The 23570-nt window shown below is 49.9% G+C and overlaps 1 protein-coding gene across 4 annotated transcripts in view; it reads right to left on the bottom strand.

Annotated features, from left to right (window-relative positions):
- Window positions 1-23570, bottom strand: part of RANGAP1 (Ran GTPase activating protein 1) — a 53950-nt gene that overhangs the window by 23782 nt on the left and 6598 nt on the right. For 2 of the 4 annotated variants that reach the window (XM_031656260.1, XM_031656263.1), the window contains exons 1-3: window positions 12829-13248; window positions 11973-12122; window positions 5519-5646 (exon numbers count right to left, since the gene is read on the bottom strand). In XM_031656260.1, coding sequence (XP_031512120.1) covers window positions 5519-5646; window positions 11973-12122; window positions 12829-12913 — 363 coding nt within the window. In that variant the 5' untranslated portion in view covers window positions 12914-13248. Of the gene's footprint in view, window positions 1-5518; window positions 5647-11972; window positions 12123-12828; window positions 13249-17017; window positions 18092-23570 lie in introns of those variants that run through there. The other 2 variants (XM_031656261.1, XM_031656262.1) reach the window with 2 other exon arrangements.

The following is a 23570-nucleotide window of genomic DNA, read 5'->3' as shown; positions in this document are numbered from 1 at the left end:
AATAAGACCTAGTGTTCAATAGGTCAACAGAGGCCGGGCGCGGTGGCTCAAGCCTGTAATCCCAGCACTTTGGGAGGCCGAGATGGGCGGATCACGAGGTCAGGAGATCGAGACCATCCTGGCTAACACGATGAAACCCCGTCTCTACTAAAAGATACAAAAAACTAGCCGGGCGTGGTGGCGGGCGCCTGTAGTCCCAGCTACTCCGGAGGCTGAGGCAGGAGAATGGCGTGAACCCGGGAGGCGGAGCTTGCAGTGAGCCGAGATCCGGCCACTGCACTCCAGCCTGGGCGACAGAGCGAGACTCCGTCTCAAAAAAAAAAAAAAAAAATAGGTCAACAGAGTAACTATCGTTTACATTAATCTATTATACATTTCAAAATAGCTAGAAGATGCCGGGAGCGGTGGCTCACACCTATAATCCCAGCACTTCGGGAGGCGGAGACAAGCAGATCACCTTAGGTCAGGAGTTCGAGAGTAGCCTGGCCAACATGCCAAAACCCCATCTCTACTAAAAGCATAAAAATTAGCCGGGCGTGGTGGCGCACACCTGTAGTCCCAGCTACTCAAGAGGCTGAGGCATGAGAATCGCTGGAACCCAGGAGGCAGAGGTTGTGCTGAGCTGAAACTGCGCCACTGCATAGCAGCCTGTGCGACATAGAAAGACTGTCTCAAAAAAAAAAAAAAAAAGCTAACAGAGAATAATTTGAATGTTCCTAGCATAAAGATAAATATTTAAGGGGATGGATGGATACCTCCATTACCCTTATTTTATTATTTATTTATTTATTTATTTATTTTTGAGACAGAGTCTCATCCTGTCGCGCCCAGGCTGGAGTGCAGTGGCACATTCTCGGCTCACTGCAACCTCTGCCTCCTGGGTTAAACTGATTCTCCTGCCTCAGTCTCCCAAGTAGCTAGGATTACAGGCACCTGCTACCACGCCCGGCTAATTTTTTGTATTTTTAGTAGAGATGGGGTTTCGCCATATTGGTCAAGCTGGTCTTGAACTCTCAACCTCAGGTGATCCACCCACCTCAGTCTCCAAAAGTGCTGGGATTACAGGCATGAGCCACCGCGCCTGGCCTATTTTATCTATCTATGTATTTATTTTTTGAGACAGAGTTTTACTCTTGTCGCCCAGGCTAAGAGTACAATGGTGTGACCTCGGTTCTCTGCAACCTTCACCTCCCAAGTTCAAGTGATTCTCCTGCCTCTGTCTCCAGAGTAATTTTTGTATTTTTTTTTTTTTTTTAGTAGAGATGGGGTTTTACTATGTTGGCCAGGCTAGTCTCGAACTCCTGACCTCAGGTGATCCACCTGCCTCAGCCTCCCAAACTGCTAGGATTACAGGCATGAGAACCACCGTGCCCAGTCCTCCCTTATTTTTTGAGACAGGGTCTCACTCTATTGCTCAGGCCGGAGCATAGCCGTGCAAACACGGCTCACTGCAGCCTCGACCTCCCAGGCTCAAGCCATCCTCCCACCTCAACCTCCCAAGTAGCTGGGACTACATGTGTGTACCACCACACCCAGCTAACTTTTGTATCTTTTGTAGAGTTGGGAATCTCCCTATGTTGTCCAGGCGTATCTCAGACTCCTGGGATCAAGGGATCCACTCCCACCTTACATACTAAGGAAGCTGGTTTTTGCAGACAAATCCGCATATCCACCAATAAGGCAGACCATGAACACATGTGGGCCTCAGCTGGCTGCTCTACACCAGATCTATTTAGTAGTTACATCTGCACGCAGGTCCATAGTGCCAGGAACAGGCAGTCAGAGCCCGAGCGCCACAGTCCCTCACAACAGATACTGGCATGTCACTCCGAACAAAGCTCCCCAAACCCAAGTCTGATGAGCTGAACAGTCAGCACAGGCCTCTAGAGCACACCACCTGGGTTCTAATCCTGATTTGGCTGACTCCAGCCATCACTCCCCCTCTCCAGCCTCTGGTATCCTCTCTCTGAAATGAGGTTTTAGGTCCTAACGATCTCCCATGTGAACAGCAAAGCAGTTAAGAGCTTGCTTGGGCTGGGCACATTGGCTCACGCTTATAATCCCAGCACTTTGGAAGGCCAAAGTGGGAAGACTGCTTGAGTCTAGGAGATCAAGATCAGACTGGGCGGCCGGGCGCGGTGGCTCAAGCCTGTAATCCCAGCACTTTGGGAGGCCGAGACGGGCGGATCACGAGGTCAGGAGATCGAGACCATCCTGGCTAACACGGTGAAACCTCGTCTCTACTAAAAATACAAAAAACTAGCCAGGCGAGGTGGCGGGCGCCTGTAGTCCCAGCTACTCGGGAGGCTGAGGCAGGAGAATGGCGTAAACCCCGGGGGCGGGGGCTGCAGGGAGCCGGGATCCGGCCAACGGCACCCAAGCCGGGGGAAAGGGGCAAACCCCCGCCCAAAAAAAAAAAAAAAAAAGATCAGACTGGGCAACAGAGCAAGACCCCATCATTAAAAAAATAATAAGAAGTAAAGAAAAGAAACGAAAAAAAATTAGCTGGACATTGTGGCACACACATGGTCCCAGCTACTTAGGGGGCTGAGACGGAAGGATCACTTGAGCCTGGGAGTTCAAGGCTGCAGTGAGCTATGATCATGCCACTGCACTACAGCCTGGGCAATGGCGTGAAACTCGTCTCTTAAAAAAAAAAAAAAAAAAGATTGGGCTGACACCACCTCAGCCTACCCCTGGTTGTGTGACTCCGGGCTGCACTTCTCTCGCCTGTCAAGACCTCACTCCTCACTTGTACACTGCTACAGTAGGGGAGAGAACACCTCTGGCGTCAGCACTAGGCCCAGAACACTGGGCCATCAAGGGTAGCTCCCACCCTGTCCCTGCCCTGGGCTGCTTCCTGCACAGAGGAGGGCTTGGGAGGTGGGGTGCAGTGATTTACTCGAGCCACTGCATCTGCAGCAGGTGGGAAGGTGCATGCAGCACTCCTACCAGCCAAGCTCTCCCAGGACAACCTCTGAGGAAGGAGGAAGGGGCTCTATCTCCTATTTCATAAGAGCCCAGCCTCAGAGCTGCATGCAGGGCAAGGCCACATACGGCAAAAAAAGGTGGTGCTGTTAGGGGTTGATCCCATGTGCCGAACGCAAGCTCAGCTCCTGCTAAGTCCTGGAGCCTTCAGACCCATGGCTCCTCCGTTCCTGTTCTTCACAGGTCTCGGGGAGGGCCGAGTTCTGAGTTCTTTGGTTGGAAAACATCCCAACTTATGCTCAGGGAAAGTACAGGCCCCAGGCAGGAGAGCAGAAACAATCACTGTCTTGGTGGTTAACTTGACCATGACCTTCCTAAGGAAACAAATATGCAGTGTCATTTTGTAAACTAGCAGGCAGGCCCTTCTGGGGCAAATCCTCTCATGGCCTCCACCCCCGTATTCCTTCTCCTGCAGAAAGTGGGGCCACAGAGAGAACACTGATCTCGGGAGTGTGGATGTGTGGCTTGGCCACATCTCTATTTTTTTTTTTTCTTTTTTTTTGAGACAGAGTCTTGCTCTGTCGCTAGGCTGGAGTGCAGTGGCGCGATCTTGGCTCACTGCAACCTCTGCCTCCCGGTTTCGAGCGATTCTCCTGCCTCAGCCTCCCGAGTAGCTGGGACTACAGGCACATGCCACCACACCCAGTTAATTTTTGTATCTTGAGTAGAGACGGGGTTTCATCATGTTGGCCAGGATGGTCTTGATCTCTTGACCTCATGATCTGCCTGCCTCGGCCTCCCAGAATGCTGGGATTACATGCGTGACCCACCACGCCTGGCTTTTTTCTTTTTTTATGAGACAGGGTCTCGCTCTGCCACTCAGGCTAGAGAGTAGTGGTGCAATCTTGGCTCACTGAAACCACTGCCTCCCAGGCTCAAGCAATCCTCCCATCTCAGCCTCCCAAGGAGCTGGGACCATAGGTGCACACCACCATGCTGGGCTAACCATCCTTGTACTTTTTGTAGAGATGGGGTTTCACCATGTTGTCCAAGCTGGTCTCGAACTTCTGGGCCTTGGCCTCCCAGAGTGCTGGGATTACAGCTGTGAGCCATCATGCCCGGCTGATCGTGGCTATTTAATGAGCCCCTCTGAGCCTCAGTTCCCTTGACTAATAAATGGAGACTCAACCCAGTCTCTTCCCTGGTTGCTGTGAGCAGGCAATGACATGCAAAAGAGCCCAGCCCAACCCTAGCCCTGCACATACGAAGAGACAATGCCATTCTGGAACTCTGGTCTCTCTCCTTCATGATTTTGGGATTTCAAAGAGAGAGGAATACCCAGCTTTGAACATGACACTCTTGCTTTTCTCACAGAGCGTATCAAAAGACTGGTGTTTAGTGGAACCCGTTTGGGGAACACGGGGCTAGAATAATCTGACTTGCCCTTTGTGTTGGCCAAGGAGGGCACCACTTGGATCTAACCTTCAAGAGAACTTGCCAGCCAGGTGCGGTGGCTCACACCTGTAATCCTAGCACTTTGGGAGGCCGAGGCAGACAAATCACAAGGTCAGGAGTTCGAGACCAGCCTGGTCAACAAAGTGAAACCCTGTCTCTACTAAAAATACAAAAAATTAGCTCAGCGTGGTGGTGGGCACATGTAATCCTAGCTACTTGGCAGGCTGAAGCAGGAGAATCACTTGAACCTGGGAGGCGGAGGTTGCAGCGAGCCGAGATTGCACCACTACACACCAGCCCGGGTGACAGTGTGAGACTCCATATCAAAAAAAAAAAAAAGGCCGGAGCAGTGGCTCACGCCTATAATCCCAGCACTTTGGGAGGCCGAGGTGGGCAGATCACAAGGTCAGGAGAGCAAAACCATCCTGGCTAACACAGTGAAACCCCATCTTTACTAAAAATACAAAAAAATTAGCCGGAGTCCTGGTGGGAGCCTGTATGTAATCCCAGCTACTTGGGAGGCCGAAGCAGGAGAATCGCTTGAACCCAGGAGGCAGAGGTTGCAGTGAGCCGAGATGGTACCACTGAACTGCAGCCTGGGTGACAGAGTGAGACTCCGTCTCAAAAATCAAAAAAAGAGAACTTGCCTCTGTTGCGAGGAGTGTAGGGAGCTGGCAGTCTCCGGCTACAGCACCTTCCTATCGCTGCAGCATTTGAGCTGAGGCCTGGCCACTTCTGCCCAACATGAGACTCCTTTCATGGGCAGTCTTTGCTCTGAAACTCCCAAAGGGTGGGTCGGTCAGAGCAGCCTCACAGTCAGAGGCTCCTCTTGGTTATTTCTGCAACCTTCCAACCTCATATGTGACATATCTACATTGTGAGCAAAAGGCTCTCCCTACTTTATCTTTCACAGGTGTCACTCCAATAATCCTCCTGCACCCCTAACACCCTCTCAGGGTCTGCTGACTACCTAGCCAATGCTGTGTGCTCTGGGGAGGCCAGAGGAAGAGGAGCTGCTTGGGGGACAGCTACACAGGCAGGGGCCTGGAAGAGACTGGACACAGGCAGGGGTTGTGGAAGTGTGAACAGAAGCTTGTTCAAACCAGCCTGGGCCTGTTCGCCCCACTCTGCTCACCTTCAACTCCGACTTCTTCTCTAAGGCCTTGGCGATGACCCTGGCTGCTTCCACGCCCACTGTGTTGCCTTCCAGACGCAGAGCCTCCAAGCTGTCAAAGTCTTCAATCTCTTTAATCACATCTTTAGCTGCCAGGGACCAAAGAGCAGAACTTTAGGCTTTTGGAATCACAAACAGCTAAGGTAGGAGAGAGGTTGGCAACCACCTTGCCACTCAACAGTTTATGGTGCACCTACCGTGTGATGAGCCCTGGCTCATCAGACAGGCTCACGGTCCAGAGTACAGAGCTATGCAGATGATTTGTCTGTAATGAGTGTTTAAATCAGGCATGTAGAGGGGCTTGGGAGCCGAGGGAAAAGAGCAACTGGCGGCTCACAGCAAAGAAGACTTTGCCAAGTGGGTGGTGTGTGTGGAGCCTCCAAAGATGGGCAGTGTACCAGGTCAAGCAGAGAAACGGCACCCAAGCCAGAGGGCCAGCAGGCACGATGGCACAAAGGCCTTCATTGTTAAATGATTTATGTGGGGGGTGTTTGCTCACTACTGTACTATTTTATTGTGATGAAACATTCCAAACCACCTAAATGTCCATCAAGAGAAGACAGAAGGCCCAGCGCAGTGGCTCACGCCTGTAATTCCAGTACTTTGGGAGGCTAAGGCAGGTGGACTGCTTGAGCCCAGGAGTTTAAGACTAGCCTGGGCAACATGGTGAAACACTGTCTCTACTAAAAATACAAAAATTAGCTGGGCGTGTTGGTGGGTGTTTGTAATCCCAACTACTTGGGAGGCTGAGGCAGGAGCATGTCTTGAACCTGGGAGGAGGAGGGTGCAGTGAGCCAAGATCGTGTCACTGCCCTCCAGCCTGGGAGATAGAGCAAGACTCCAACTCAAAAAAAAAAAAAAAAAAAGTCAGGCGTGGTGGTAAACGCCTGTAATCCCAGCATTTTGGGAGGCCAAGGCGGCGAATCACAAGGTCAAGAGTTCAAGACCAGCCTGACAAACATAGTGAAACCCCATCTTTACTAAAAATACCAAAATTAGCTGGGCGTATGGCACGTGCCTGTAATCCCAGCTACTCAGGAGGTTGAGGCAGAAGAATCACCTGAACCTGGGAGGCAGAGGTTGCAGTGAGCCGAGATCACAACACTGCACTCCAGCCTGGGCAACAGAGCAAGACTCTGTCTCAAGAGAAAAAAAAAAAAAAAAAAGGCCTGGTATGGTGGCATGCACCTGTAGTCTCAGCTACTTGGGAGGCTGAGGTGAGAGGATCAGCTGAGCCTGAGAAGTTGAGGCTGCAGTGAGCCATGATCATGCCAGAGCACTCCAGCTGGGCGGACAGAGCAAGACATTGCCCTCTCAAAACAAAACAAACAAACAAACAAAAGAGACAGACAGGAAGACAGAGAAGAGGACAGAGGTTCACTGTGGCACGTTACACAAATAGTTACACCAGCACTGCTATGTAAGACACAGGTGTTTTTGACTTGGAAAGAACTGTTATAGCAGTAAGTGAAAAATTAGGTTACTCAAGCATTTGGTCTGATCACTCTTTAAAAACGGTATGCATTCACATATAAACACACATGCACACATATGCATAAAACAAGGTCCAGAAACATAGAAACCAAATGTTACAGCAGTTCTCTCTAGCTGGTAGGATAATGGGTGATTGTGTGTTCTTCCACTACTTGGAGTAAAATGTTCTCAATATATCAGGTTATACAACAACTTTTCAAAGATCTATAATCCCAATTAAAAACAAAATGGGTCGGGTGTGGTGGCTTACACCTGTAATCCCAGCACTTTGGGAGGCCGAGGCAGGCAGATCACCTGAGGTTAAGAGTTTGAGACCACCCTGTCCAATATGATGAAATCCTGTCTCTGACTAAAACTACAAAAATCAGCCGGGCATGCTGCCATGTGCCTGTAATCCCAGCTACTGGGGAGGCTGAGACAGGAGAATTGCTTGAACCTGGGAGGCAGAGGTTGCAGTGAGCCGAGATCAAGATATTGCGCTAAAGCCTGGGCAGCAGCAAAACTCCGTTTCAAAAACAAACAAAATAAAATGAACTCAGATACGTTCAGGGGAAAAAAAAAAAAAAAAAAGACTAGGCTGGGCACAGTGGCTCACACCTGTAATCCCACCACTTTGGGAGGCCGAGGTAAGCAGATCATGAGGTTAGGAGTTCAAGACCAGCCTAGCCAACATGATGAAACCCCGTCTCTACTAAAAATAAAAAAATTAGCTGGGCATGGTGGCGCATGCCTGTAATCCCAGCTGCTCGGGAGGCTGAGGCACAATTGCTTGAACCGGGACCCAGGAGGCGGAGGTAGCAGTGAGCGAGATCTTGTCACTGCACTTCAGCCTGGGCTACAGAGCGAGAGCGTGTCTCAATGACAAAAAAAAAAAAGACTATGCGCTAGAAATAAAATGCCCTGAAATTAACGGTTGTTATATCCCTGAGGTTATATGACAGTGAGAATATATTTTTTCCCTGTTCTTTGAATGTTTCTGTATTCTATAATAAACCTGCATTAATTGTATAATCTGAACAAAACCAACTTACATGAAGCAAAAAGCTGAGTCTGGCTGGTACAGGATGGAGTAGGGTGACATGTGGGAGGGAAGAGACAAAGATGGGTATGGAAGATAAAGTTTGAACTTGACCTTCTGGTCAAGAAGGGTCTTGAGAAAGGACTTACAACCTATTAGGTGTTCCCTAAGAAGTTGTCCAAGCTGGGCCAAGTTTCCCTGGTTGGGCCAGAACCCAAGGATGCCTCACTGATGCAGGTACCTTCACTTCCAGATGCCAGGGGATTCAGGGTTGGTCAGTGCCAGCCAAGCCTTGGCAAGGGATGAAAAAGACTTCCTGGGTGCTCTTAAGGTAAAAGTGAGGCCTCTCCCTGCCTTACTTCCCAGAGCCTTTTCACAGAGTATATTCACATTTTGCCTTCAGTTAGTTACCTGGGTACATCATTCCTATTCCAGATTTGCTGCTTCTTAGGGGCTGGGTAAGCCGGGCACCCCTGGGGACTTACAAAATGGGAGACACCACATCCAGCCTGTGCTGGGAGAGCAAAGAAGTTAACTGGATGAATTTCAGCGCCAGTCAAACTCGAGTTTTCTTTTTTTAGATAGTCTCGTTCTGTCACTGAGACTGGAGTACAGTGACCCAATCTCGGCTCACTACAACCTCCACCTCCCAGGTTCAAGCAATTCTCCTGCCTCAGCCTTCCAAGAGTAGCTGGGATTACAGGTGTCCACCACCACGCCTGGCTAATTTTTGTATTTTTAGTAAAGATAGGCTTTCTCCATGTTGGCCAGGCTGGTCTGGAACTCCTGACCTCAGGTGATCTGCCCATCTCAGCCTCCCAAAGTGCTGGGATTACAGGCATGAGCCACTGCACTTGGCCCAAACTTGAGTTCTAATCCCAGCTCCACTCATTAAAGCTGTGCCCTTAGGCATGTCTTACCACCTCCCTAAACCTCAGTTTTCCAATCTGCAAAATGGAAATACAATCCATCTCAAGGGATTTTGTGAAGATAAACTGAGATACTACTTATCTGGCACTTAATACCCTTATCTGACACAGTGTTCAATAAATGGCATTTAGTCTCAAATCCATGTTTCCTAAACGGAGCTCAGCGTCTAATTAGAAGCACAGGAATAGGGATTTCACTGGACCTCTATGAAAGTCCTAGCTCTGCTATTTATCAAATGTATGACCTTGGCCAAGTTACTTAAGTTTCCTAAATCCTTTTTTCTCATTTATAAAACAGCAACATTCCTATTTATCTCCCACAAGGGTGATGCAAGCATCAAAAGTGATAAACAAGGTCAAAGTGGGCGGATCACCCGAGGTCAAGAATTTGAGACCAGCCTGGCCAACATGGCAAAATCCCGTCTCTATTAAAAATACAAAAATAGGCCAGGCTTGGTGGTTCACGCCTGTAATCCCAGCACTTTGGGAGGCCAAGGTGGGAGGACCACGAGGTCAGGAGATCAAGACCGTCCTGGCTAACACGGTAAAACTTCGTCTCCACTAAAAATACAAAAAATTAGCTGGGCGTGGTGGTGGGTGCCTGTAGTCCCAGCTATTTGGGAGGCTGAGGCAGGAGAATGGTGTGAACTCGGAGGCGGAGCTTGCAGCGAGCTGAGATCGCGCCACTACACTCCAGCCTGGGTCACAGAGCAAGACTCTGTCTCAAAAAGAAAAAAAAAAACAAAACACAAAAATAGGGGGCCGGGCATGGTGGCTCATGCCTGTAATCCCAGCATTTTGGGAGGCCGACGCGGGCAGATCACGAGGTCAGGAGATCAAGACCATCTTGGCTAACATGGTGAAACCCCATCTCTACTAAAAATACAAAAAAATTAGCCGGGCGTGGTGGTGGGCGCCTGTAGTCCCAGCTACTCGGGAGGCTGAGGCAGGAGAATGGCATGAACCCGGGAGGCAGAGCTTGTAGTGAGCTGAGATCGCGCCACTGCACTCCAGCCTGGGTGACAAAGCAAGACTGTCTCAAAAAAAAAAAAAAAAAAAGAAATAAAAAAAATACAAAACTAGGCTGAAGGTCAGGCACAGTGGCTCACGCCTATAATCCCAGCACTTTGGGGGCTGAGGTGAGTGAATCACCTGAGGTCAGGAGTTCAAGACCAGCCTGTCCAACATGGTAAAACCCCGTCTCTACTAAAACACAAAAAAAGAAAATTAGCTGGACATGGTGGTACACACCTGTAGTCCCAGCTACCCGCCCAGCAGGCTGAGGCATGAGAATTGCTTGAACCCAAGAAGCAGAGGTTAAAGTGAGCTGAGATCGCACCACTGCACTCCAGCCTGGGCAACAGAGCAAGACTATGTCTCAAAAAAAAAAAAAAAAAAATTAGCCAGGCGTGACGGTGTGAGCCTGTAGTCCCAGCTACTTGGGAAGCTGAGGCAGGAGAATCACTTGAACCTGGGAGACAGAGGTTGCAATGAGCCAAGATTGTACCACTACACTCCAGCCTGGGTGACACAGCAAGACTCATCCTAAAAAAAAAAAAAAAAAAAGGCCAAGCCTTGGTGGCTCAAAGCCTGTAATCCCAACTGCCTTTGGGAGGCCGAGGCAGGCGGATCAGAGTTCAGGAGATGAGACCATCCTTGCTACTTGTGAGTGAGAAACCCTGTCTCTACTAAAAAATACAAAAACTAGCCGGAGGCCGAGGTGGGAGGCCTGTAGTCCCAGCTGCTCGGGAGAGGCAGGAGAATGGCATGAACCGGGAGTGAGGCTTGCAGTGGCTGAGATCCGGCCACTGCCACTCCAGCCTGAAGCTGAGATTCTGTCTCGTAAAAAAGGCCAGGCACAGTGGCTCACGCCTGTAATCCTAACACTTTGGGAGGCCAAGGCAGGCAGATCACCTGAGGTCAGGAGTTCAAGAGCATCCTGACCAATATAGCAAAAATCTGTCTCTACTAAAAATACAAAAATTAACCGGGTATGGTGGCACATGCCTGTAATCCCAGCTACTCAGGAGACTGAGGCAGGAGAATCGCTTGAAACCAGGAGGGCAGAGGTTTGCAGTAAGCCGAGATCGCGCCACTGCACTCTAACTGGGTGACAGAGCCAGACTCCGTCTCAAAAAAAAAAAATAAAAGTGATAAATGCACAGGGAGGAAGTCTATAAATGTTAAGGCCTTATGAAGATGTTAGGAACATGTGTCACCACGCTCCCAGCTACCCAAGGACTCAAGCAGCCTCTGACCTGGGGGGAACAAGGCTGCCTACACAACATGACAACCAGGCATGTCCAAACCAGTTCCCCTGGTTGGGCCAGAATCCCAGGAGGCCTCACTTGACACAGGCGCCTTCATTTGCTGGTGCCAGGGGATTCAGGGTTGGTCAGTGGCAGCGAAGCCTTGACAAGGGATGAAAAGATAGGGTCTGCGCTCTGGTTCCTAGTTTTCTGTGGTTACAGTACCTGTATACACACAGACAGCCATCCCTCTCCCAGGTACATCTGGCTGCATGAACCAGCATCTCCCAAGAGGGCCCAGGTTGTTTTAATGCAGCTCCAACACAGCCTCAGCTCTGGGGAAAGCTGCACCTATTGCCAGGCCTGCCTGAGATCATGAGAGTAAAGGGCAGGGGTGGGAGAACACCGGATGTGAAGTGAGAGTCAGAGGCTGTATCTTGGGACTGGCACTAACTGTGGCCCCTCATTACCTACCATCCCCTCCTGAGAAAGAAAGGACAGGGCACAAAGGGATGCCCACTGCAAACATGCAAAGCACAGGGGAGCTTGCACATGGGCAAATGATCTCTGAGCCTCATTGTTAGAAGGGGGTCAATGATACCTAACAGAGCTTCTGGGACAAATAATGCAGACAATGTAGCAGAAAGAGCCTGACAACCGGTAAGAGTTCAGTACACTCCCTTTCCTCCCCTGGACACACCAGTGCGCAACTTCCAGAAACTCACCATCTTCTGCAGTGTTGAGTTTGAGGCTCTTGCCCTTGAAACTCAGCTGTCCCCCGGCCACCTGAGTCTTGGCCAGTGTCTCTGCCAGCTTGGCAATGTCTTCCGAGGCCATGCTGACTAGGCTGGTGGGCTCCCCTGGAGATCTGCAGACTGAAGAGGCCAAAGTTGCAATAAGAAAAAGGAGTCTCCTAGGCCGGGCGCGGTGGCTCAAGCCTGTAATCCCAGCACTTTGGGAGGCCGAGACGGGCGGATCACGAGGTCAGGAGATCGAGACCATCCTGGCTAACATGGTGAAACCCCGTCTCTACTAAAAAATACAAAAAACTAGCCGGGCGCGGTGGCGGGCGCTTGTAGTCCCAGCTACTCGGGAAGGCTGAGGCAGGAGAATGGCGTAAACCCGGGAGGCGGAGCTTGCAGTGAGCTGAGATCCGGCCACTGCACTCCAGCCTGGGCTACAGAGCGAGACTCCGTCTCAAAAAAAAAAAAAAAAAAAGAAAAAGAAAAAGAAAAAGGAGTCTCCTGGGGCCCCCGGTTGGGGGGCAGGGTAGGACATAGTCATCTCAGGAGTCTGACCGTACCTCCCCTGCTATGGAGACCCTACAGCTAAACCACTGGAAGAAAGGAAAACAGCATCAGAGAATGAACAGTTCCAGAAGGTGCAGGAGGTAGTAAGAGAACAGAAAAATCATGTTTTAGCCTATAAGGAGCTACCATCTCATTACAAGTCCTCCTCTGCCAAACTGCTGCAGCTGGGATGCCCAGCAACGCCATGTGAGCTGCCCATTTCCTGGACCCCGTCAGTGAATGGCAGTCAAGTCCCAAACCAAAGGCTGCAGAGTCTGGCCTGAGCACACACCTGCTTGAGCATCTTGGCTGCTCTCTGCTTCAGGGTCACATTCCTCAAACAAGACACAGATGGCTATGGGATCCAGATCATTCATCCCAGAGAATGCCCCACACCCACACTGGCATGACTCTGGGGTGGGGCACAGGGGTCAGCCCCACTGCACGTCTGGTTTCAACCCTGGCCGGGAGACTAGGCAGGCCACAGTGGCCTCTCAGGGTTTTCTAGATCAGAGATTGCCACATCACAACAGCTACCATCATAATAGGACAGGGACAGGGCTGCCACCCATGAAGCCCTACTATACCCAAGTTTACCAGGGGATCTGGTTGGAAATGGGGTTGATGAGCCTCACTGTTTATAAAGTCAGGAGTGCTGGTAAAAGAAGTAAAGCTGGCCAGGTGCAGTGGCTCACACCTGTAATCCCAGCACATTGGGAAGCTGTGATGGGAAGATCGCTTGAGCCCAGCAGCTCAAGCTGGGTAACATGGCAAAATTCCATCTCTATTAAAATAAATAAATAAATAAAATTAGCAAGGGATGGTGGTGTGCACCTGTAATCCCAGCTACTGGGGAGGCTGAGGTGGGAGGATTGCTTGAGCCCAGGAGACAGAGGCTACAGTGAGCCATGATCTCACCACTGCATTCTAGCCTGGGTGACAGAGTAAAACCCTGTCTCAAAAAAATAAAATAAAAATAAAAATTAGCTGGATGTGGTGGCACATGCCTGTAGTCAGTCCCATCTACTGGAGAGGCTGAGGCAGGAGGATCACTTGAGCCCAGAAGTTCAAAGCTACAGTAAGCTATGACTGTGCCACTGCACTCCAGCCTGGGCAACATCGGGAGACTCTATCTCTAAAAGTAACTAAATAAATTAAAGAATTTTTTTTTTTTTTGAGATGGAGTCTCGCTCAGCCACCCAGGCTGGAGCACAGTGGCGCAATCTCGGCTCACTGCAAGCTCCTTCTCCCGGGTTCATGCCATTCTCCTGAATCAGCCTCCTGAGTAGCTGGGATTACAGGTACCCGCTACCATGTTCAGCTAATTTTTTTGTATTTTTAGTAGAGACGAGGTTTCACCATGTTAGCCAGGATGGTCTTGATCTCCTGACCTCGTGATCCGCCCACCTCGGCCTCCCAAAGTGCTAGGATTACAGGCGTGAGCCACCTTGCCCGGCCAATAAATGAGAATTTTTAAAACAACAAGTAAACCTTTAAGAACTCCTGCGCCTACTCATGGTACTCCAGCTTTACTTGGAGTACGTGTGAGATTAAACGTCTCTTGTGTACTGCCTGACAATTGAAGCCAGCTATATTAGACGGGAACGTGGAACATCACTACATACTTGTATAGTGTTTACTTTGTGGTATGAATAAATGTGTCTGTGAGATGCTCCAAAAAAAGAGGAGAAACAGCAAGTAATCAGGACAGACCAAGGAAGCAGATATGAGGGGCAGAACTAGGGGGTGCTATCCAAAAGGCCTCCTCCTACAGCCTCCTCATTCTCAGATACAGATGTGATACCCTGAATCCTGCCACCCCTAGGCTTCCTCTGGGTTCAAACTTATCACCCTGGTTTGTCTATGTCTTTATCAATAAGCATGAATTATTATTCTGGGTAAGGTGTCCACTCATTCATTCAACAAAACATTTGAGTATTACTGTGTGCTGGATATTGTTCCAGGTAACAGAAGTATAGCAGCAAAGGAAACAGAAACCTTGACCTCTTGAAGCATGTGTGCTAAATGACACATTTAGTATGTGATTAAAAAAAGGGGGGGCGTGGGAGTGGTGGCTCACGGCTGTAATCCCAGCACTTTGGGAGACCAAGGCAGGTGGATCACAAGGTCAGGAGTTCAAGACCAGCAGGCCAACATAGTGAAACCTCGTCTCTACTAAAATACAAAAATTAGCTGGGCGTGGTGGTGTGTGCCTGTAGTCCCAGCTACTCGGGAGGTTGAGGCAGGAGAATTGCTTGAACCCGGGAGGCAGAGGTTGCAGTGAGCCAAGATCACGCCATTGCACTCCAGCCTGGGTGACAGAGCAAGACTCTGTCTCAAAACAAACAAACAACAACAACAAAAAGGCATTATTAAGAAATAGTTAAATAAAGATGTCAGGGATTGGGCCATGCACACATCTGGGGGAACACGATTCCTGCAAAGGGAATAGCAAATTCAATGGCTCTTGTACGGGCAGAGGGTTGGAGGAACTGCAATAGGGCCAGCGAGGCTGAAGCACAGAGAGACAGGAAAAAAAAGAGTTAAGAGACGAGAGAGTTAACAAGCGGCCCAAGTCATAAAGGCCATTTGAAGAACAGTGGCTTTCGCTATAAGTGACCAGGAAAGTCACTGAAGTTTCTAGCAGAGACAGATGTCATTTGACCTATGTTTTGACAGGATCACTCTACTTGCCACACAGAGCCTGGCATTCAGAAGGTGCTCAAGAAATGACCAGTTGAAACTGCATAAAAATTAATCAAGCCAGGTGCGGTGGCTCACGCCTATAATCCCAGCATTTTGGGAGGCTGCGGCGGGCAGATCACCTGAGGTCGGGAGTTCGAGACCAGCCTGGCCAACATGGTGAAACCCCGTCTCCACCAAAAATACAAAATTAACTGGGTGTGGTGGCACATGCCTGTAATCCCAGCTACTCAGGAGGCTGAGGCAGGAGAATCACTTGAACCCGGGAGGCAGATGTTGGGGCAAGCCGAGATCGTGGCATTGCACTCTAGCCTGGGCAACAAGAGTGAAACTCCGTCTCAAAAAAACAAAAAATTAACCAGAGTCGGGTGCAATGGCTCACTCTTGTAATCCCAGCATTTCCAGAGGCTGAGGTGGGTGGATTGACTGAGCCCAGGAGTTAGAAACCAGCCTGGGTATGTGCTGAATGAAACCGTCTCCATTAAAAATACAAAAACTAGCTGGGTGTGGTGGCGGGTGCCTGCAGTCTCAGCTACTTGGGAGGTAAAGTGGGAGGATCACTTGAGCCCTGGAGGTGGAGGCTGCAGTGCGATGAGAGCTTGCTACTGCACTTCTGGAGACCCTGTTTCAAAAAAAAAAATTAAGGAGAAACCAGCCCAGTGCAGTGGCTCACACCTGTAATTACAACACTTTGGGAGGCTAGGCGGGAAGATCACTTTAGACCAGGAGTTCGAGACAAGTCTGGGCAACAGAATGAGACCCTGTCCCCAAAGAAAAATGTAAAAATTAGCCAGGTGTGATGGCACCTGTAGTCCCCATGAGTTGGGAAGTTGAGGTGGGAGGATCGCATGAGCCCAGGAAGCCAAGGCTGCAGTTCAGCGGTGATTGTTCCACTACACTCCAGCCTGGGTGACAGAGGGAGATCCTGTCTTTAAAAAGATTAAAAAAAAACAAAAAAAAAAAAAAAAAAGAAAAACCAACAAAAAATTAACCTGAAACCGCAGCATCTCTTGCAGTTCTGAGATGGGACAATGTGAGGGTAAAAGGTGTTGGTGAAGCCTCCAAATAGAATAGGGACAGAACTTCTCAGCTGAAAGGGGGCCTATTCCTCAGTCCAAGAGAGAGCCAGACAAGGAGATGCACTCCTCCACACACACTTTATAGACCAAGAAACTGGAGCACAGAAACGTGAATTGATTTGTCCAAGGTCAGCAAAGGGTCAGCACCAGAGCAAAAGCAAAGGGTTAATAAAGAAATATCCTCTCCCCGCTCCGCAGCAGCGTCGGAGACTTTCTGAGGTGAGATGCATGCTCCTGCAAAGCGTCAGCAGTGACTCACATCGATTCCAGGGACAGCGGCGCCAGCCCGGGCCCCCCGTTGGCGTGGGCCTGCTGGGAGGCGGCGCCGCGGGAGCGACTCGCGAATACAGGCCGCAAATGACAGGCGGGCGGCGCGGGAGACCCATCTGGAATCCCCGGCGGACTCGCACCGCCTCCGGTTGACAACGATGCTAATATGAGACGCCACTGCTAGCAGCTGCAGGCTGAGCTGCTCCGGCGAGTCAGACGTCCTTTAAGCCTCGGTTTCCCCATTTGTGAAAGGAGCCAGCGCCGCCCAACAACCCCACTCCCACCGCCACCCCGGGGCGCTCGGCCATCGAAGACTTAGTGAAGAAGGCCGAGGGGGCAGGCAGAAGGTGCACAGGGGCGCCACGCCCTCCTCGCCCCCACCCCTCTTCCAGGCAGGTGACTGTGAAAGGAAAGGGACCCTGACTCTACCGTAAACAGGCGGCGCCGCCGCGTGGGGGTAACCGAGCACGCGCCTCCGCCCGGTGGGGCGGGGACGGATTTAGGGTCCGGGTCAGGCCGGGGTCGCCACCTCCAGGTCCAGCGGTCCAGATGTCCAGCTGGCTTGTCTGTCAGCTCTCTCGCGCTCGGGGCCTCACGCGCTTCCAGCACCACCTGCTCTCCGCACCGCGGCGGATGATGGCGGAGGAGGAGGATTTTGAAAGCCGGCAGTTTCTTTGCTTCGATTTGATTTGTTCGAGGCCCCAGCCGGCTTGCCCTCGCCCCGCACGCGCGGCCTCTCGGGTAGGGTAGTCCTATTCCCCAGCTGGGGGCGCGACAGGGCGCGCGCCGTGAACTACCCGTCCCATGGCGCACCGCGCGCAGAGCGTCCCCCACCGCCCTCCTCTTCGTCCTCCCCTGGCGGCTTCTGGCTCTTTCTCGCAGAGACCGCAGGGCGGTGTTCAGCCGGGAGCACCCAGAGACTACAATTCCCAGAATGCGTTGCACCCAGGTCCCTCAGCTCTTCCGGAAAGGTTTTGTTCGCGTAACTTTGTTGACACAGGTACTGCTGGCTGCTGGGTCTCTTCCGCAAGACACAGGTATCCATTTGCCCAGATAAAGTGCTCTTTTCTGTCCCATGAAACTGAAAGGGCATTGGAAGCCTTCCACATAAATATGCACAAATTACCTGATAATTAAAAAGGGGAAATAGTAACTATCGTAGAGAAACTGCAGACACCGCTTGAACGGCCACGTTAACATCAACAGCAGGACAGGCTGACATTCATCGCACACTTTCTGTGTGATGCACTGAGAAAAACACGGCGTCACCGTCCGGTCTACAACCTTAGCCTAATCACGAGAAACCCAAGCTGAGGGACATGGTACAGAATAACGGATCTGTACCCTTCCCGAAATGTTTGTATTATGTTAGACAAAGAAAAACTAAGAAACTGTTGCCGATTACAGGAAACGAAAAAGACAACTGAATGCAATACATGGTCCTGGATCGGATCCTGGGTGGGGATTGCTATAAAGGACAATACTGAAACAGCAAAATTTGACTGTATATTAGATAATAGTATTGTATCAATGTTAAATTTATTAATTTCGATTATGGTACAGGGTTATGTAAGAGACTGCCCTTGTTCTTGGGGAAAAAGTGATGAAATAATTAGGGACAAAAAGGACATGATGTCAGCAACCTTTATGGTTAAGAAATACACATATACATAGAGAAAGCAGAGACACAAATGTGGCAAAATGTTAGTTAATCTAGTTGAAGGATATGGGAGTTATTTGAACCTTTTTGCAACTTTTCTGCAGGTGTGAATTTAAGCATAAAAACACAAACAGCGTTTTTTGTTTTTTTTTTTTTTTGAGACGGAGTTTCACTCTTGTTGCCCATCTCGGCCTCCCAAAGTGTTGGGATTATAGGCGAGAGAGTTCGAGACCAGCCTGGGCAACATAGTCAAACCCTGTCTCGACAAAAAATACAAAAATGAGTTGGACGTGATGGTGCATGCCTGTAGTCTCAGCTAAGGGACTGAGGCAGGAGGATCTCGAGCCTGGGAGCTTGAGGCTGCAGTGAGCCATGATTGCACCACTGCATTTCAGCCCTGGTGACAGAGCAAGACCTTGTCTCAGAAACTTAAAAAAAAAAAGTTAAACAGATCATGCAGGCTGGGCGCGGTGGCTCATGCCTGTAATCCCAGCACTTTGGGAGGCAGAGGCGGGCGGATAACCTGAGGTCAGGAGTTTGAGACCATCCTGATCAACATGGAGAAACCCGCCTCTACTAAAAATACAAAATTAGCCGGGCATGGTGACGCATGCCTGGAATCCCAGCTACTCAGGAGGCTGAGGCAGGAGAATTGCTTGAACCCGGGAGGCAGAGGTTGCAGTGAGCCAAGATCGTGACATTGCACTCCAGCCTGGGCAACAGAGCAAGACTCCGTCTCAAAATAAATAAATGAATAAACAGATCATGCCATATCTTTTTACACACAGCTCATTTAATCTTCACCACCAAAAGGGAAGTGGGCATCATTACCACCCTTCCTAGCACAGAGATGAGAAAACTGAAGCTCTAGACAGAGTGTAACTCTCCCAGTTCTCAAAGTTCCTGAGATGTGGATCCTCTTTCCACCTTCCCTCTTCTACAAGGCCCATGTCAAATGCTACTTCATGAGTCTTTCCCTCCGGCAGGTGCCCACAGCAAGATGCAAAGCCCCACAGCAATTGGCCTGGGGCTCTGGGGCTCTTGGACAGAGTTAACACTGTTCTTGGCGTTTCCTCCTCAGCCTGGGAGGGTCTCGGGAGGAGGCGCTGTATCCATCTAGGCAGCATCTTCTCTGGGCCTGGCCTGTCATAGGTGCTTGAGGTTTCCCCATTTGAACCAGATACCAGTCGGATTACCGGATGTTTGCTTAAAATGAGTCATAGGCCTCATGCTATTCCTGTGCTGCTTCCAGCTAGGACTGATCAAATCAGTCTGGATTTTCCTTGGGGTGATCTGCAGGCTCCCTTTTCCAAGTTTACTTCTTGAGACTTTCCTTGGCCTGCGCACAGAGACCTCCCAAAGGGAAGAGGAAGGTGGGCAGGGGAACATTTTAGCTGATGGGTCTTGGGATTTTCGGAACTGGAAGGGAATTCTTGGACACCAGAAATTCAGTGGCCTTCAAGGCCTAGGAGGTAACAGGAAGTCATGGGGCTTGGCGGGGCTTGGGGGGATTCGTGGGGAGTTGGAGAGTGGATGTTCTGCCTGAAGGTGTTCACGTTCGAAGCTAAAAATCACAAACTCAGCCTGACAGCACCCCCTAGCAATCTGGATTATGTCACTCCTGTATCCTGATTTTTTTTTTTTTTTTTTTTTTGAGATGCAGTCTCGCTCTGTTGCTCAGGCTGGAGTGCAGTGGTGCGATCTCAGCTCACTGCAACCTCCGCCTCCCAGGTTCAAGCGATTCTCCTGCCTCAGCCCCGGTAGCTGGGACTACAGGTACATTACTCACCATGCTTGACTAATTTTGTATTTTTAGTAGAGATAGGGTTTCACCATATTAGCCAGGATGGTCTCAAGCTCCTGACCTGGTGATCCCTTTCTGTTGCGTCCAAAGTGGCACAGGATTACAGGCGTGAGCCACGTGCCGGCGTCTGATTCTCGTCAAATCGGCCGGGGATCTCGGCTCACTGGCTCCGCCTCCCGGGTTCACGCCATTCTCCTGCCTCAGCCTCCCGAGTAGCTGGGACTGCAGGCATGCCACCTGTGATTAGTTTTTGTATTTTTTAGTAGAGACAGAGGGTTTCACCATGTTAGCCAGGATGGTCTCAATCTGACCTTGTGATCCACCCTCGGCCTCCCCAAAGTGCTGGGATTACAGGCTTAGGAAACCCACAGCCCGGCCTCCTGGTCCTCTTAAACCTCTTTACAAATGGGAGACTGGGGTTTGAAAAGACAGGGTTTGCCCAAGGTGCCCAACAAGTCAGGAGAATCAGAATCATCACTGTTTCTGGCCAGGCACAGTGTCATGCCTGTAATCCCAGCTTGCATTTTGGGAGGCAGTGGGTGGATCACCTGAGGTCAGGAGTTGAGATCAGCCTGGCCAGCAGGTGAAACCCCGTCTCTACTAAAATACAAAAATTAGCTGGGCATGGTGGGGATACCTGTAATCCCAGCTACTCGGGAGGCTGGGGCAGGAGGAATCTCTTGAACCTGATGAGGTTGCAGTAAGCCAAGATCCAGGCCATTACCTCCAGCCTAGGCAACAAAGCAAAATTCTGCCTCAAAAAAAAAAAAAAAAAAAAATCACTGTTTCAAGCAACACACTACTTATCTTCTCTCTCCTTCAGCCCTTTTACAGCTTTCTCTCTTTCAAGTTATCACCTGAGGAGCTAGTCTGCCTGGCCCAAGAAGTATATAGTCTTTGACAAATGAATGGTGTCATCAAGACTATCTTGTTCCTTATTTCAACAAATGAAGAACTCAGGCCCAGAGTTACAGTTGACTTACATGAGACAAGGCTGAACTGCGGTGGCTCTGGCCAACAACAATGCAAGCACTTTGGGAGGCCAAGACAGGAAGACTCACTAAATTTAGGATTTAGGGATAGCCTGGGCAACGTGAAATTCAGACCCTGTCACTCTGTAAAACAATTAATTTGAACATGGTGGTACATATTGGAGTCCAGCTACAGGGAGGCTGATGCAGGAGGATCCTTGAGCCCCAGAGGAGGTGGGTTGGTTGCAGTGAGCCTTAGGGTCAGGCCACTGCACTCCAGCCTGAATGAAAAAGGGCCGCAATATAGAAGAAAAAAGGAGAAGAGAGAGAGAAAGAGAAGTGAAGCTGGTCTCTAGGGTCCTTTTCTATTATTATTATTTTTATTTTTATTATTATTATTATTTTTGGTGAGTCTTGCTCTGTAGGCGGAGTGCAATGGCGCGATCTGGCTCACTGCATCCACACTGCCTCCTGGACAAAGCGATTCTCCTGCCTGAGCCTCCTGGTAGCTGGGATTACAGGTGGCTACCACCATGCCAGCTAATTTTTTGTATTTTTAGTAGAGATGGGGTTTCTGTGTTGGCCAGGCCAGTCTAGAACTCCTGACCTCAGGAGATCACCCACCTTAACCTCCCAAAGTGCTGGGATTGCAGTGTGAGCCACCATTTCTGGCCTTCTGTGGTTGTTTTCAACATACACACTTCACTCGTGGGGAGTCTGAGGTGAGTTTTAGGGAATCAGGAGAGCAAGAGAGTGTTCCAGGTGCCTGTTGTGGTGCAGAGCTTCTTTTGTTGTTTTGAGAATGTTTCCAAAGACAAGACAAGCTGCCTCTGATTAGTCTGGTTTACTTAACTGAGTGTTTTAAATTCCATTCTGGTGCCTGAAAACAAACTTAATTGCCAATTGTAAATGGAATAAATAATAATATTTATGTTGGATTCCTCAAAACAGACCAAGGCTGCTGACTTGCTATTTAGTCAGATCAAAAACAAATGGCTAAAGTATGCCAGACATGTGAGGAATGTGGAGAGATATTCCCAACACCCAATGGGGTGCTCGCCTGTGGCCCCTGGAGAGAGATGGGTCAGCCCACCTGCAGGGCAAGGCAGCCTCCCTGAGGGTCCCCTCCACTGGCGGGAGTGGGTTGGCTGCATCATCTATGAAGGACACTTGAACTACATCTTTCTCAGGGCTCAAGCCAGGGACTTCCCACTAGAGCAAACTATTTTTTTAACTTTGAGAAATATCATTAAAATAATTCATTTGTTCTACAAATAGTTATCAAACATCTATGTTCCAACAGGCACCATTCCAGCTCCTGAAAATCCAGTGATGAAAGAGATTGAAAAGGATTGAAAAGGATGGTGTCTATGGAGGAGCTTACATTCTGCTCTAATATTTATGGAGGATTTCCCAGTACCAAATGGTTTCTGGCAGATTATCTTCTCTTTTAATAATTCCTTCATCGGCCGGACGCGGTGACTCAAGCCATGATACCCCAGCACTTTGGGAGGCAGTGGGCCGGATCACGCAGGGATAGGGGTTCAGACCAGTGACCAATATAGTCTCTAAAATACAAAGGCAGGCCTTGGTGGCTCAAGCCTGTAATCCAGCACTTTGGGAGGCCGAGGCAAAGGTGGATCGAGGTGGGAGATGGGGACCCATCCTGGAGAACAGGGGTGAAACCAGTCTCAAAATAAAGCTTGGTGATGGTGGCTGAGGCGCCTGTGAGGTCCCAGCTACTAGGGGAGGCTGAGGCTGGAGAATAAGCGGGGAACCGGGAGAGGCGGAGCTTACAGTGAGGACTGAGATCCAGCCACTGCACTCCCAGCCTGAGGCGACAGGCGAGACTCCGTCTCAAAGCAAAATTGGCTGGACATGGTGGCACATGGTGCTTGGGAGAACCCTAGGCAGGAGGGTGGCTGAACCCAGGAGGTGGAGATTGCAGTGAGCCAAGATTACACCGCAGCATGGCGGCATTGAGCAAAGTGAGACTCCAATCTTAAAAAAATAATAATTCCTTTTTTTTTTTTTTTTTTGGTGGAGTCTCACTCTGTCTCCCAGTCTGGGATGCAGTGGTGCAATCGCGGCTTACTGGGAGTTCTTGGGCATAGCTGGCAGGCGATCTCACTCTGTAGCAGGCACAGATGCGGCGGCGGTCAAACTTCACTGCAACTCCGCCAGGGTGCGCTGTCGGCCTCAACACTCGACCAACTGGGACCTGGCGCCCGCCACTTCGCCGAGCTTCCTTTCTTAGTAGAGGCGGGGTTTCACGCGTGTTAACTTCAGGATGGTCTCGATCTCTGTTTCCTCGTCGCCGCTCGGCTCAAAATGCTGAGACCGAGCTTGACTTCCCCGTGCCGGCGGTTTCTCTACCTTCTGGGTTCAGAGATTCTCGCCGGCTTCCAGCCTCTGAGTAGCTGGGATTACAGGCATGTGCCCGTGCCTGGCTTCTACTTTTTAATATTTTTATTTTATTTTACTTTAATTTATTTTAAATTTTTATTTTATTTATTTATTATTTTTCAGACAGTTTACGCTCTTGTT

This window comes from Papio anubis, chromosome 16, assembly GCF_008728515.1.
Source record: "Papio anubis isolate 15944 chromosome 16, Panubis1.0, whole genome shotgun sequence".
Classification (NCBI taxonomy): domain Eukaryota; kingdom Metazoa; phylum Chordata; class Mammalia; order Primates; family Cercopithecidae; genus Papio; species Papio anubis.
The sequence above is the reverse complement of the archived record's forward strand: the minus strand, read 5'-3'. Positions and strand labels throughout refer to the sequence as shown.